The sequence below is a fragment of the Malus domestica genome, chromosome 05 (genome assembly GCF_042453785.1).
Source record: "Malus domestica chromosome 05, GDT2T_hap1".
NCBI classification, from domain to species: Eukaryota; Viridiplantae; Streptophyta; class Magnoliopsida; order Rosales; family Rosaceae; genus Malus; species Malus domestica.
The window spans coordinates 26,372,389-26,384,834 of record NC_091665.1 but is presented as its reverse complement, the minus strand read 5'-3'; the positions used below and the strand labels follow the sequence as shown (position 1 = coordinate 26,384,834).

General features: G+C 37.1%; 3 protein-coding genes across 3 annotated transcripts; 2 read left to right on the top strand and 1 right to left on the bottom strand.

The window, feature by feature from the left end:
* Nucleotides 1-1,709: 1,709 nt before the first annotated feature.
* LOC103436198 (protein EXORDIUM-like 5) lies at nucleotides 1,710-3,138 on the top strand. Its single transcript, XM_008374626.4, has one exon. The coding sequence runs from the start codon at nucleotides 1,802-1,804 to the stop codon at nucleotides 2,849-2,851; it is 1,050 nt and encodes a 349-aa protein (XP_008372848.1). The 5' UTR covers nucleotides 1,710-1,801; the 3' UTR covers nucleotides 2,852-3,138.
* Nucleotides 3,139-8,204: 5,066 nt separating this feature from the next.
* On the top strand, nucleotides 8,205-8,988 carry LOC103436199 (metallothionein-like protein 4B). The gene is made up of 2 exons (XM_008374627.4): nucleotides 8,205-8,360; nucleotides 8,647-8,988. The coding sequence occupies exons 1-2, from the start codon at nucleotides 8,269-8,271 to the stop codon at nucleotides 8,810-8,812; spliced, it is 258 nt and encodes an 85-aa protein (XP_008372849.3). The 5' UTR covers nucleotides 8,205-8,268; the 3' UTR covers nucleotides 8,813-8,988.
* Nucleotides 8,989-9,169: 181 nt separating this feature from the next.
* Nucleotides 9,170-12,255, bottom strand: LOC103436200 (uncharacterized). Its single transcript, XM_008374628.4, has 5 exons — nucleotides 11,808-12,255; nucleotides 11,118-11,301; nucleotides 9,940-10,146; nucleotides 9,488-9,682; nucleotides 9,170-9,400 (listed from the first exon to the last, which is right to left on the bottom strand). The coding sequence occupies exons 1-5, from the start codon at nucleotides 11,888-11,890 to the stop codon at nucleotides 9,260-9,262; spliced, it is 810 nt and encodes a 269-aa protein (XP_008372850.3). The 5' UTR covers nucleotides 11,891-12,255; the 3' UTR covers nucleotides 9,170-9,259.
* Between the last annotated feature and the right edge of the window lie 191 nt (nucleotides 12,256-12,446).

Here is a 12,446-nt window from a genome sequence, read left to right as displayed (position 1 = left end):
TTCGCTTTGAGCGTTGTGTTATGTGGTCTCGTTTACTAATGATGACCTTATATGGTCTCGCTCAAGCGATGACTTTATGTGACCGAGTTATTTGGCGGTGACTATTTACAATCACTATACAAATCTATTATATATCGTTTATGTGACAAGTTTGTATGGGTGTAGTGGGAAGTTTTCATACATATGGTAGCTGTTTAGAGGTTTACTAGTATTGTCTCATTTGCGTAAATTCACCTCTAGATCATTTTCTTGGTCACTGGAGGATTGTACCCAATTGGCACCTATGTATTGCTCTCGGTTGTTTAATGAAATACCAAATATTGTTGCTTGTCAAAAAATAATATCGTTTCTCTTTTTTTCTCTTATCAATCGAAATAATAAATAAAATTATTAATAAAAAATACTAAATAATAAGACTCCTAATAGTAATAGAACAATTTCGAACACTTATTATTATTAAAATTACTTTAATGTTTTTAATTGACGAATTCATGCCGCTCCCAGACTTGAGTTCTTTGAGTTTTGACGAATTGCCAAATTCACCACTCCCGGTTCTCCATTACCGCTTTTCTGCTTAAATCTTGGCACAGATCTACACTACAAGCCCCTTATAACGATCCAGTGAAAAAGCGAAGTCAGAAAAATGATTACTATTTTTAACAAGGGGTGTGATATCCACACATCATTTTTTACTTTTCTCACACATTTTTAATTTTCTACCATCAGATCGGATAAATTAAAGAATATCAAAGGACATAAATTAACAAAGGTGTGTGAAAAGTAAAAAGGGGTGTGTGGATAGCACACTCCTTTTAACAATTATTGAAATAGAAGCTCTTGAATCCGTGCTAGCTGACTATTTAAATTGATACTTTTTAATAGATTAGAGGATTTACAACCAAGTTGAATGTTCAAAGTAAATGCTAAACTTGTGATGTAAATTTGACAATTTTGCTATAAGGTCTAAAATCAAGGGAAATTGTAGTTTTTTTTTTTTAATTTTCAATATGATAATATCTTAAAGAACCTTTTTTTAATAATATCTTAAATTATTCTAATTTGCGATGTAGAAACTTCTACAAAAGATGTAAACTTGAGCATTTAAAACAAAAATTCAAACTTGAGTGCAGTAAATTACACACTATTTTTGTCAGTTAAACTAACTCACATCTTTTCGGTACAAAAATTTCAAAACAGAAGAAAAAAAAATTAAGACTTTTTAGCCAAAATGATTCATGAGATTTGCATAACTCCTTACTTTTGGTTCATGAGAATTGAAATCAATAGAAATGGTCAATGAGTTTGTCCATCATCAATCATTTTGGTCATTCCATGAAAATTTCTATTAAATAAGGCTAAAATAACAAAAACACCCTCAATTTTTGTCAAATCATTTGGTCCATTATTTATTAAATTGAGGATACTTTTGTCATTTTTGTCTTTATTTAATACAATTTTTCATGGAATGATCAAAATGATTGAGAGTGAATAAATTCAGAGTTTACTTCTATTGATTTCTAATCTTATGAATCAAATGAGTTATATAAATCTTAATAACCGATTAAAAAGCTAAAAAAAACCCATCGCTCAAAAAGCCGATACCCGGTTTCCAGAACAAACAGAAGAGAGAGACAGTGACACATCCACTCTCACTCACTCACAGTAAATATCACACTCTCACTCTGTCTTCTATGCCCCCACATTGCAGCTGTCTCCAGCCTATTTCCCTCCCAATTCCCACTCCCACCTTTATATACCCCTCCTCCCTCCTCCTCTCTCCAATTCTCCTCCACCCCCAACAATGCCGCTCTCCAATCTCGCCTCCCTCCTCCTCCTCCTCCTCACCGCCACCACCACAATCTTCTCCCGTGCCAATGCTGCCGCCACTCCCTCCGTCCAAACCCTAAACACCCATGAGCTCTTCAACCCCAAGCTCCCTCCCCGCACCCTCTCCTCCAATAAGAAATTCGAGGGCTCCTCCAACCTCGTCGACCTCCGCTACCACATGGGCCCCGTCCTCTCCTCCTCCCCCATCAACATCTACCTCATCTGGTACGGTAAGTGGGCCCCGCCCCAAAAGCTCCTCATCACCGACTTCATCCACTCCATCTCCGGCGCTCCTTCCGCATCCCCCTCCGTCGCGGAGTGGTGGCGCACTGTCTCCCTGTACACCGACCAGACCGGCGCCAACGTCTCACGCTCCGTCGTCGTCGCCGGCCAGTACTCCGACATGAAGTACTCCCACGGGAATCACCTCACCCGCCTCTCCGTCCAGCAGGTCATCGCCTCCTCCGTCCGATCCGCCCCCTTCCCAGTCGATCACAAGCACGGCGTCTACCTAATCCTCACTTCCGAGGATGTCACCGTTCAGGACTTCTGTCGAGCCGTTTGTGGGTTCCATTACTTCACCTTCCCCTCCATGGTGGGCCACACTCTGCCATACGCCTGGATCGGAAACTCTGGCAAGCAATGCCCGGAAGTCTGCGCCTACCCGTTCGCTATCCCAGGGTACATGGGTGGCGGCGGGCCCGGGGCGCTGTCCCCGCCCAACAGGGACGTGGGCGTGGACGGGATGATCAGCGTGATTGGGCACGAGCTCGCTGAGCTTGCGTCCAACCCGCTGGTGAATGCGTGGTACGCCGGGGAGGACCCGACGGCGCCGACGGAGATCGGGGACTTGTGCGAAGGGTTGTACGGGAGCGGTGGCGGTGGCGGGTACATTGGGCAGGTGATGAGGGATAGGGAAGGGAGGACGTTCAATGTGAACGGAAGCAAAGGGAGGAAGTTTTTGTTGCAGTGGATTTGGAGCCCTGTTTTGAAGGCCTGCGCTGGGCCTAATGCTTTGGACTAGATTAAATTTGAACGAAAAATGATAGAAATTTGTATTATTTTGTTATAAGAGGGATAGTTGGAGGCAGAGAGTATCTGGATGGTGGTGGTGGTTGCGGCGGCGGCGGTGGAGGAGGAGGAGGATAAAGTAAGCTCTGCTTGAGCTTATAGTAATTTTCTTGATTTTTCTTTTTTATTTTGGTGGGTTTAGTTAGGTTATTTAGATATCAATTTTTATACTATATGTTCATGTGTTTATTTCCTTTTTCTCCATTTGAAGGAAATTTGCATTGGCAATTTTTTGCTAAAGTTTGCATTGGCAGTTTTGTTCACTTTTTTTTTTTGACAAACAGTATAATCAACACCAAGGAAATGAGTGGGTTTTAATCTTACAATGTGTTAACAATAATGGAGTTCAAATTTATTATTGGCGAAAATCGAACATGAGACTTCTCATTTACAAGTGAAGAAGAATATCATTACATTGTAGTACTAAGTGATTTTTAAGTTGATAAGAATGCAAGTAACCAGTACTCTCACGTAAAGTTACAAATTCACGTATTATAAAATATGTTGATACGTATTGGGAAATTGGGTTGTATGAAAATGGATAAAAGTGGATGCCGATGTCATTATCAACACTAACAACTTGGACAAAGAGTTAGGTATTTTAAACGGAAAATGGATACTTTTTGGATCTCTTTCACCTGATTCTCCTCATCAAACAATCTGGGTTCTTAAAATTTGATTAAACGACTATAAACAGGAGCTCACTCAAAAAATTATAATAACTTTAACCGTTAAATCAAATTTCAAGAGTCCGGATTGTTTGGTGAAAATGATTAGGTGGAAGGGATCCTTTGTGGAATTCACTATTTAGTAGTAGAATTTAGAAGCTTGTCAAAGTGAATAAAGTGTAGCATTTACTTAAGCATTTTACTTAGATTTTGATACACAGAAGCTGGAGAGCCAAAAATGTCATATTTCACGGTCGTCGTCATTGTCATGCTTTGAATAGAAGCTAGAGAGCCAAAAATGTCATATTTCACGGTTGTCGTCATGGTCATGATGTCAAAGGCACTACCATTGGAATTTCAAGTCACCATTTCAATTGGGGTTCTCGTGTCTTTACTCAATACAAAATTAAAGAAAAATTTTAAAAAATAAAATTAAGATTAAATAATTTTAAAGTATTTGTTGAACATAAGTCCAAAAGTTTGATTACATAATCTTAATTGTTTGTCATTTGGCGGACGAAATCTTGTATTATGCAGCTAATCACCGTCGCCACCTACCTTACAAGCATTTTGGTCATGTGATTTGATGCCCCTTCCCTTCAATCTTTAAACAAAATGCTTCGCTTCATGCATGAAAGGAGTCATTTATGTTGACTGTATCTCGACCTTCATATTGAAAATGGATCTTTGTTAAGCTTAAATTGAGCATGTTTACTTCCATGAGTTAGAAATATAAATTTTTTTGATTCTTGAGTTCTTTGCGTTCACTAAAATATACGTAAGGGAATCATTTCACTCCTTAATTTTCTACTGTATTTATTTGCACATAAAAAAATGGAAAAGTTCCCTTGAAATCCATATTAAATACCTAAAAATCAGAAACCAAATCGATCCATAAAGACTAATTGATCTGATTCTTTTTTCTTCTCGTATCTTTAGCTCTCTAATGCCTTCATTTCCCCAATTTTATTAAGTAAACATGCCCTTTTATCCAAAGTGCGGGAAGAGAAATTCAACCTCACGAGCACATCTGTCTCTACATAATGTGATAAAAATTCAGAGTCTGATCCATCAATTGTTATCTTGATCACATGCCACAAGAGATCTTCGTACAATCAGAAGTAAAATAACCGAATATACTTGTTACGTCAGATTTCCAACACACAACAATATGCAATTAGTTTTAAATTCTCTTATTATCCATGTGGCATGTCCAACGGTTCTAATCACTTAAAAGGTCTTGAATCTCTTGGGCCTATTTATTATTGTTAATTAATTTATTATAATTTAAAATGTAAGCATTTCCAACCGTAATTTGCAGGTTAAGAGAAGTACGTCGTCCAAGAGCCAATCAATGTTGATTCTGTAACCTCGCCGCCATTGCCAAAACTTCATTTTAACCAAAAGATTTTTTTTTTTAAGATTTTGAAAAGGAGACCGTTATAGAATTTCGTGTTTATGATCAAAATCGTTCATAATATAAATCACACTATAAAGATTATCTCTATATATACTCATTTAAAACTAAGGTCATTTGGTCATCTAGCTGTATAAAAACAGATAAACGAAATTGGTAAAAACATTACTAACCATCTATGTATATGTTACAATAAATTGACTAAACCACCTTAGTTTTAATTTATTTTTAGTAGATATAATATTACAGAATGATTCATAATATGAATATTTTTAATCATAAACATAAAATTCTATAATTCAAGCATGAAGAATTTTAAGTGTTCTTACTTATCTTTGAGTTGGATGAACATTGGCATATTTAAGCTTTCTGTAGTCAAATTGTGTGGTGGTGGAAACTTGGACAATAAGGCCGCACCCATGACCCAAAGGTCCCAACTTTAATGGCATATTCGAGATCTACAGCTAATATTGGGGACCACAAAAGTACACATATTATTATTTACAAAAGAGGGCCCTGGGCCTTGCAATTTTGCAAAGCCTTTGGAGTGGCTGCTTGTAAAATAAAAAATAAAGAAGGAATTAAATTTAATTATACCAAATTATGACTACGGTGGCGGTGGGTCCAAAAAGTCCAAACACCAGGCTCTGCTGCAGATGGCGGTGGTAAACTCTGACTCGTTTTCCCCCCTTCCGTTGACAATAATATTTGGGGGTGCTAATGCTATTTATATTTCCGTTTTTACTTCTTATACATTCTAAAAATTTTTAATTATCGAATCAAATGAATTAAAAATAATCAATAAACAAAAATTAATAAAGATGTGTAAGAGATAAAAAGAGTGTAAAATTCACTCCTTTAAAACTTCTTATATGATATGATGTGACGTTGTCATTTCTTTAATCATGATAGTTTTTGTTCGTTTTTTCTTGAAAGGATGTCAATGTTAGAGTTAACACGTTAATTTCAATTACCGCCACAGTTATTAAGCTGCATTTTAATTAAAAAATATACAGAATCATAGACGGTGCTCCATTTTAAGGACCTTGGTAATTTAAATGAGCTAATGTGCTAAGATTAAAATATAAGAGGGAGAGCTAGTTTGAAAGCTTTCAACTACATAACTACAACAATTTATCCTATTTTACCTAGAAGAATCTATACAATATAAACACAACAGTTTTATTCCTTTTATTGTACATATAACTTGTCTTGCCCAGCTAAGTAAAATAACCACCATAAAACATTTTAAGTTTGTATGTATACACTCCTTGTCAAAAACTTTGCCCACTTGGCTCATCTATCAAATCACTTATAATTTCTCAACGTTTTTAAATTAGGAATGCTTTTTAGCCAAAATGGTTTATAAGATTGGTATAATTCTTTATTTTGGTCCATGCGATTTGAATTGGATGAAACTTGTCTATGAGTTGGTCTACCATAATTCATTTTGGTCATTCGGTGTAAAATCATCATTAAACGAGGATAAAAAGACATAAATATCTTTAATTTTTATAAAATCATTTTGGCACATTGTTTATTAAATTGAGAATACTTTTGTCATTTTAGTCCTTATTAACAAATTTTTTATGAAATGATCAAAATGATTGATGATGGACAAACTCTCTGACCACTTTTATTGATTTCAAATATTAGGGACCAAAGTTAAAGAGTTATCTCAATCTAAAAGACAATTTTAATTAGAAAGCCAAATAGAAACTAACACTATGTTTGGATGAAGAAATTTGAGATTACTAAGCAATTCTAAAATGGAGGAAATTGAAATGATGAGATTTTTTTTTCTAGAATTTGTAAATTTTCTTGTTTAGTTAACCTAAAAAGGAACAATGGAATTCAATACGGAATTTGTTATTTTTAACTCTCAATCATAGAAATTAGGAAAATGACACCTATTTACATGAAATTTAAACTTGGGAATTGGAGGTCCCAAATTTCAAGTTTTTTTTTCCATGCGAAAATTCTAAATTTCTATGTTTACGAGTTCAAACAAGGGAACTGATGCATGTCAATTTATAAATTCTAACGTTTATCCAAATTTCAAGTTTATTTCCCTTATCCAAATATAATGTAAGTGTTTTTGTCTTCTCATTGCCCTTGCTTGCATGAAAATTTCATATTCATCTTACATATTAGCTCATAGTATATATCAACAATCAGATCCTGTAAAAAAACGCATGAGCGACGAACGATATCCAATTGTTTAATTTTAGTTTATGATATATACTCAAACTTGTTCATAATTTACAACCCCTTAAATGATTGTCACTTAAAAGTTGGGTCCAATTTTTGTCGCAGTAAATTTCTATGTTGTGCATGTGAACTACCTCAATTATCGATTATGGAATGATTTGTTTCTCACTGTTTTGTCAATGATATTTGTGAAATATCTAACGCTCGCACCCCACCCCACCGGCCATTCTGCCCCCACCCCCCAAAAGCGAAGGTGGATGCTTAATTCAATCTAGCTAAAAAGATGGTGGAGCTTAATTTCTGTTGTCTGCTCGTGTAAACAATGAAATTCACATAAAAACATCCTTAAGCAGGCCCTCCATGGGACACTGTCTTCTTTTCTTTGCTCAATTTTATATGACCCTTTCAAACACTAACCTTTTTATGTTCACGTGATAAGAGAAATATAAATATTAATTTATAATCGTTGAGTGCAAGTTATTTTTCAGAGAGGTATCAGACATGCTTAAGTTTTGGTGAACATTTTAAACTAAATATGATTGATCACCAACATTATTGATATTATAGTCAACTTAATCATCTAGAGTTTTATTTTTTATTTTTTTTAATAAACAATAATATCTATTTAGGTGGGAAATTACTGTAAAATAAATAAATATGAAAAATACTAAACATTTATCAATTTAAAGAAAAGACAGTTGAGTTAAATACTTTGACTTTCGAGCGAGGATGGGAAGCACGCACACGAGGCTGGAATTTTCAGGAACAATATTTTCCCTGAATTTAATGATAATTATCTCTTCACTTTTCCAATAAATTCCCAATCGCTAGAAGGATATTGAATGTTTTGTGTACGTGGTGCAACTACAATACATGCATGGAAAAATATTGCCACCTCCACTGCTCCTAAAATATCGAATCACCACGATATCTATTATCTACCACTTGTTGGTCTCCAGTGCGAACGAATACGGCATGCATCACACGTGTCCCTTCTTCCAAGCAGTATAAAAGGAAGCAGTTAGTTCTAGCAGCTGCTAGCTCTGTCAGTACATCTCACAGCAAGAAGCAACAATGGCAGATACAACCACAGCGGGGGGTCTCAGGGCCAGCTGCAACGATCGATGCTGCTGCACTAATCCGTGCCCCGGTGGCGCCTCTTGCAAGTAAGTAACTGCTAAAGAAATCGCATATCTGATATGTTGTGTTGTAAGACCTTCAGATAGTTGGTATGTTAAATTACCAGACTTTTGGATATTATATTTAGTTATGAAAATATCGTATTTGGTTATCAGATTCCACATCAATTGAGATATACTATGTTTTTAGATTCCATTTGGAATTAAACAGAATGTTCTGCCATAGTTTTCGAAATCATTTCATCGATCTGATGATTCTAATTCACAATTTGACGCATCTAACTCTTTGTTACGTACTTGTATGTATTTCCAGGTGCACAACCACCTCCGACACCACAAGCGGGGGCGACCACATGACATGCTCCTGTGGCGAGCACTGCAGCTGCAACCCATGCACTTGCGCTGAGAGCGTCGTCACGGCTGGCAAGGCCAAATGCACGTGTGGCGCGGGCTGCGCATGCGTCTCTTGCGCAGCCTAATGGTTCAGACTCGTGAACCCCCAAGTATCTAAGAAGGTGTAATTAGCTTTAGACAGCTTAAGTTAAGCTCCATCGCGGTCGATGGATAGTGTCGTGTAATCAAGTAGTTATAAACCCTACTGGCTCTATGATGCTTTGGAATGGTAGAATAAGTAAAGTGTGTTTTTAGTGTTTTATGTTTCCCCTCTTTGTTCCTCTTTAGATGATTATTCCTCCTCACAATTACAGTTATCGATATTATTGATACTGAAATCCCACCAAAGCATTGGGGTTCAATCTCCTTTGGAAGATTACAATAACTCGGAGAATCGAGAGACATAAATAAACAAACGCAAGTATTTATAAGGCGATAAAGGATTTGCGGAAATCATTTTCCTTTCAATGAGTCCAAACTGGATAGTCAGTAAAAATTTAGCACAAGAATTTAATCTTACAAAGCTGAAAGAGTTACAAGTTACAGACATCTCCAATCTGATAAGTTACTGTTCCTTCTTTCCACACTTGATTTTCCTGATATCTCTCGTAGTAGCTAACATCCCCATTTGTCTTCACAGACAATGCCGAGGTGCTTCGAGTGCCATAGTGTCCCTATATATGCAAAACAAAGCATTTGAGAGATTCTGTTGAAACACAGACAAAAGCTGCATGGGGAGATAGATAGATAAATGGATTTACCAACGGAGGGGCTTTCTCCACAAATATGGAGCTGAGATGGTACTCCAGTTCTGGAGGATATATGTGAGGCAGGAGGCTTTCGTCCTCGACTTTAACCGTGTTCGTCATTAGTTTCTCAACCATTAATTTTATCGGAAGATCGTCGCCGCTGGATTCCGTAAGTGTCTCTCTGAAACTATCGCCTAGTAGTTGAGCCTGCAAAAGAGGAAGCTGAATCAAAACGATATGCGAGATAACTCGGAAATCTGTAAGCCCGGGGATTGAAAGTTGAACAAAAATATAGAGATGGCAACACAATTGATAGTAGTTTAAACGATGCAGGACCTCTCCGGGTCCGTTGGGTTGGATGCTCTCGTTCTAATATGGTGGTGGAGTCGGGTTCCAGGTTCCGATCCCAGGACCGATATTTTACTATTTCAAAGCAAACAAGGTGGAACAAGAAGCTTTCTTACCTTAGGCCAAGGAGAATCTAGTTGTGCATTTGACAAGACATGGATCCCGGGAGAGACCTCAGTGACAAAATTCCTGTCCTCCTTCGGTCTGTTGGTTACATAAACCATGGTCCTAGAACAAAGATCGGCCAATACCAGGTTAAACCCGTTGTATTGATCCGCCTCCTCCACAACTTCATCGGCGAACTCCATGGGACTCTTCTTGCTCTGCAGTCACAAAAAGCTGCGATAATTATCCGAGGAAATTTCTCAGCTTGTCTCTAATAAAAGGAATTAGTCTGATGAAACATTAAAGTTTAGAGTTTAGATTGGAAATCACCATGCTTAGAAGAAAAAGGAATAGCAATAAACCAAGAAATATTGAATGATTGTTGAATTCACTAGAGAAAATCAGACAGAGAATCAACAACAACAACAGAGCCTTATCCCATTAAGTGGGGTCGGTTATACGAATCTTATTGCTCTCAGTTTTTGCACAAGTCTTCCGTTACCTCCATACAGATAACCAAGATAAAAATAAGAATTGAACATTATTACCAACAAAATTTCCTTTTCGATATTATCTGAAGAATTGGCTGGCAATTGAATCACATGTCAGAGTTGAAGCTCTCTACAGTACATTGCAGTAAAATCATTCACCCTACTCAAACAATAACATCAATAAGAACCTAAAACTTAATTAACCACGTAAACACAAACCGGTGGAGTAACTTTCTTCACTGCCAATCTAGAAGGTTGGGGGGATGGAACCTGCTCCATAACTTCATATAAGTTAATAAGTTTTCACCTACACCTTAAATCTTGAACCTTTATACTTTGTTTTCTGGTTTGCCGAAAATATGATACTTCAATCTGAAAACGAATCGATTTTTAACCAATCCGAGACTAGAATCCTAAGTTTAAGCTCTAAATGGCGTGCGTTCTTTAAATCCTGCCAGGAGAATAACTGGTGTATCACAAGCTCATTGGATCCCTATACTTCAATGTTCCACCGGATTTTCCATCAATTATCTCCCTGCACATGGGATTTCAGCTTGCAATCCATTAAACTAACTAAAAGTGCCCAAAACCCCATCAATATATGCAAACAAAACTTCTTGCCAACAGATGGTAGAGAAAATTAAACAAGCAGATGGAGTGGGTGAAGCAAAACATATGAAATCAAACAGGATAATCACCTCCAAGAATCGAACCGGAAGGTCCCCTCTGCTCTTAGCTTGAGCAAGCTTCTGAACTTCTCTAACATTTGTGATAAAAGCCACCTTACCATCTCTGGTGCAAGCCAGCCATGTCCCACCTGCCAATCCATCTCTTCCCCCTAAGATCTCCCCTCCTTCCCACCATGCCAGAGGCTCTGTTGGCCTCCAAAAACAAAAAACCAAAGCAACACCCACTTGAAATTTTAGCTCATTAACTCCATCGAACCAAATCAAATTCAATCAGGAAATATAAAATTAAGAACAACCCATAAAATCAAATGAAATTCAAGCAGAAAAGTGAAATTCAGAACAACCCAGAAGAACCATCCAAAAACCAAAACAAACCCCCACTTGCAGTTTTAGCTCACTAACCCCATTGAATAAAATCAAATTCAATCAGAAAACAGAAAATTAAGAACAACCCAAAAACCAAAACAACCCCACTTGCAATTTTAGCTCACTAATTCATTGGATAAATTGATTTCAAATTCAATCGGAAACATAAAATTAACAGCAACCCAGAAGAGCCATCCAAAAACCAAACCAATTAACCAAAAAAACCACTTTTACTTTTAGGTTTTAGCTTAGTCTCCCGATTGAATCAGATCTGTCATCAAATTTCAATCAGAAAATAGAAAATTAAGAACAACCCAGAATTGCCACACTTACCTGCTGTGAAACTCGTCCCTGTTGAGCAGCAGAAGGAAGGGGTAAACTGGGTGATTTTGCCACACGAACACAGCTATACACATTTGGTAGCCTTTTTTTATTTTTCCCCACAATTTTTACTTCGTTTTTGCAGAGTTTTGGTTCCTCAACGCTTACAATCTACAACGATTCTGCGTTGAAGGTCGGTCCATCCCCTCTCGCTTTCTCTCTCCACGTCGTGAGTTGGGCCCACTGAAACGTGGGTCAATAGCTGCCTCCTTGGGGTAAAGCTCTGCACTTTTTCAGGATTTTACGTGGGATTGGCGGTAAGGTTTTGATTCTAAAAGAGGAAACTTTTTTAGCTGCGGAGGATTTTGTGTCACATATCACATGAAGCGTACTTTTAATATCTGTCTGATTCATGTTCTAACAAGACCCAAAGAAGCAAATGCTTCATTTTACAATGATCAGATGAAATTTACATGCATTTTGGATCCTCTATTTATTTTTAGTACATATTAACTCAAGACCACGACATTAAATGAGAATAAATGTCGAGAACATAAACAGGTAGAACAAGGAGGGGAGATAAATGTCATAACCAATGAAAAATATGAGATTCTAGATCGACATTAAATGACAACCGAAAACATAATCAAC

Bases quoted from the DNA above. Each gene is read 5' to 3' on its own strand.
- LOC103436198 (XM_008374626.4), top strand. From the start codon at position 1,802: ATGCCGCTCTCCAATCTCGCCTCCCTCCTCCTCCTCCTCCTCACCGCC.
- LOC103436199 (XM_008374627.4), top strand. From the start codon at position 8,269: ATGGCAGATACAACCACAGCGGGGGGTCTCAGGGCCAGCTGCAACGAT. The intron at 8,361-8,646 runs GTAAGTAACTGC...ATGTATTTCCAG, and splicing joins CCCGGTGGCGCCTCTTGCAA to GTGCACAACCACCTCCGACA.
- LOC103436200 (XM_008374628.4), bottom strand. From the start codon at position 11,890: ATGTGTATAGCTGTGTTCGTGTGGCAAAATCACCCAGTTTACCCCTTC. The intron at 10,147-11,117 runs GTGATTATCCTG...TTGTGACTGCAG, and splicing joins TTCCGGTTCGATTCTTGGAG to AGCAAGAAGAGTCCCATGGA. The intron at 9,683-9,939 runs GTAAGAAAGCTT...CCTCTTTTGCAG, and splicing joins TAGATTCTCCTTGGCCTAAG to GCTCAACTACTAGGCGATAG.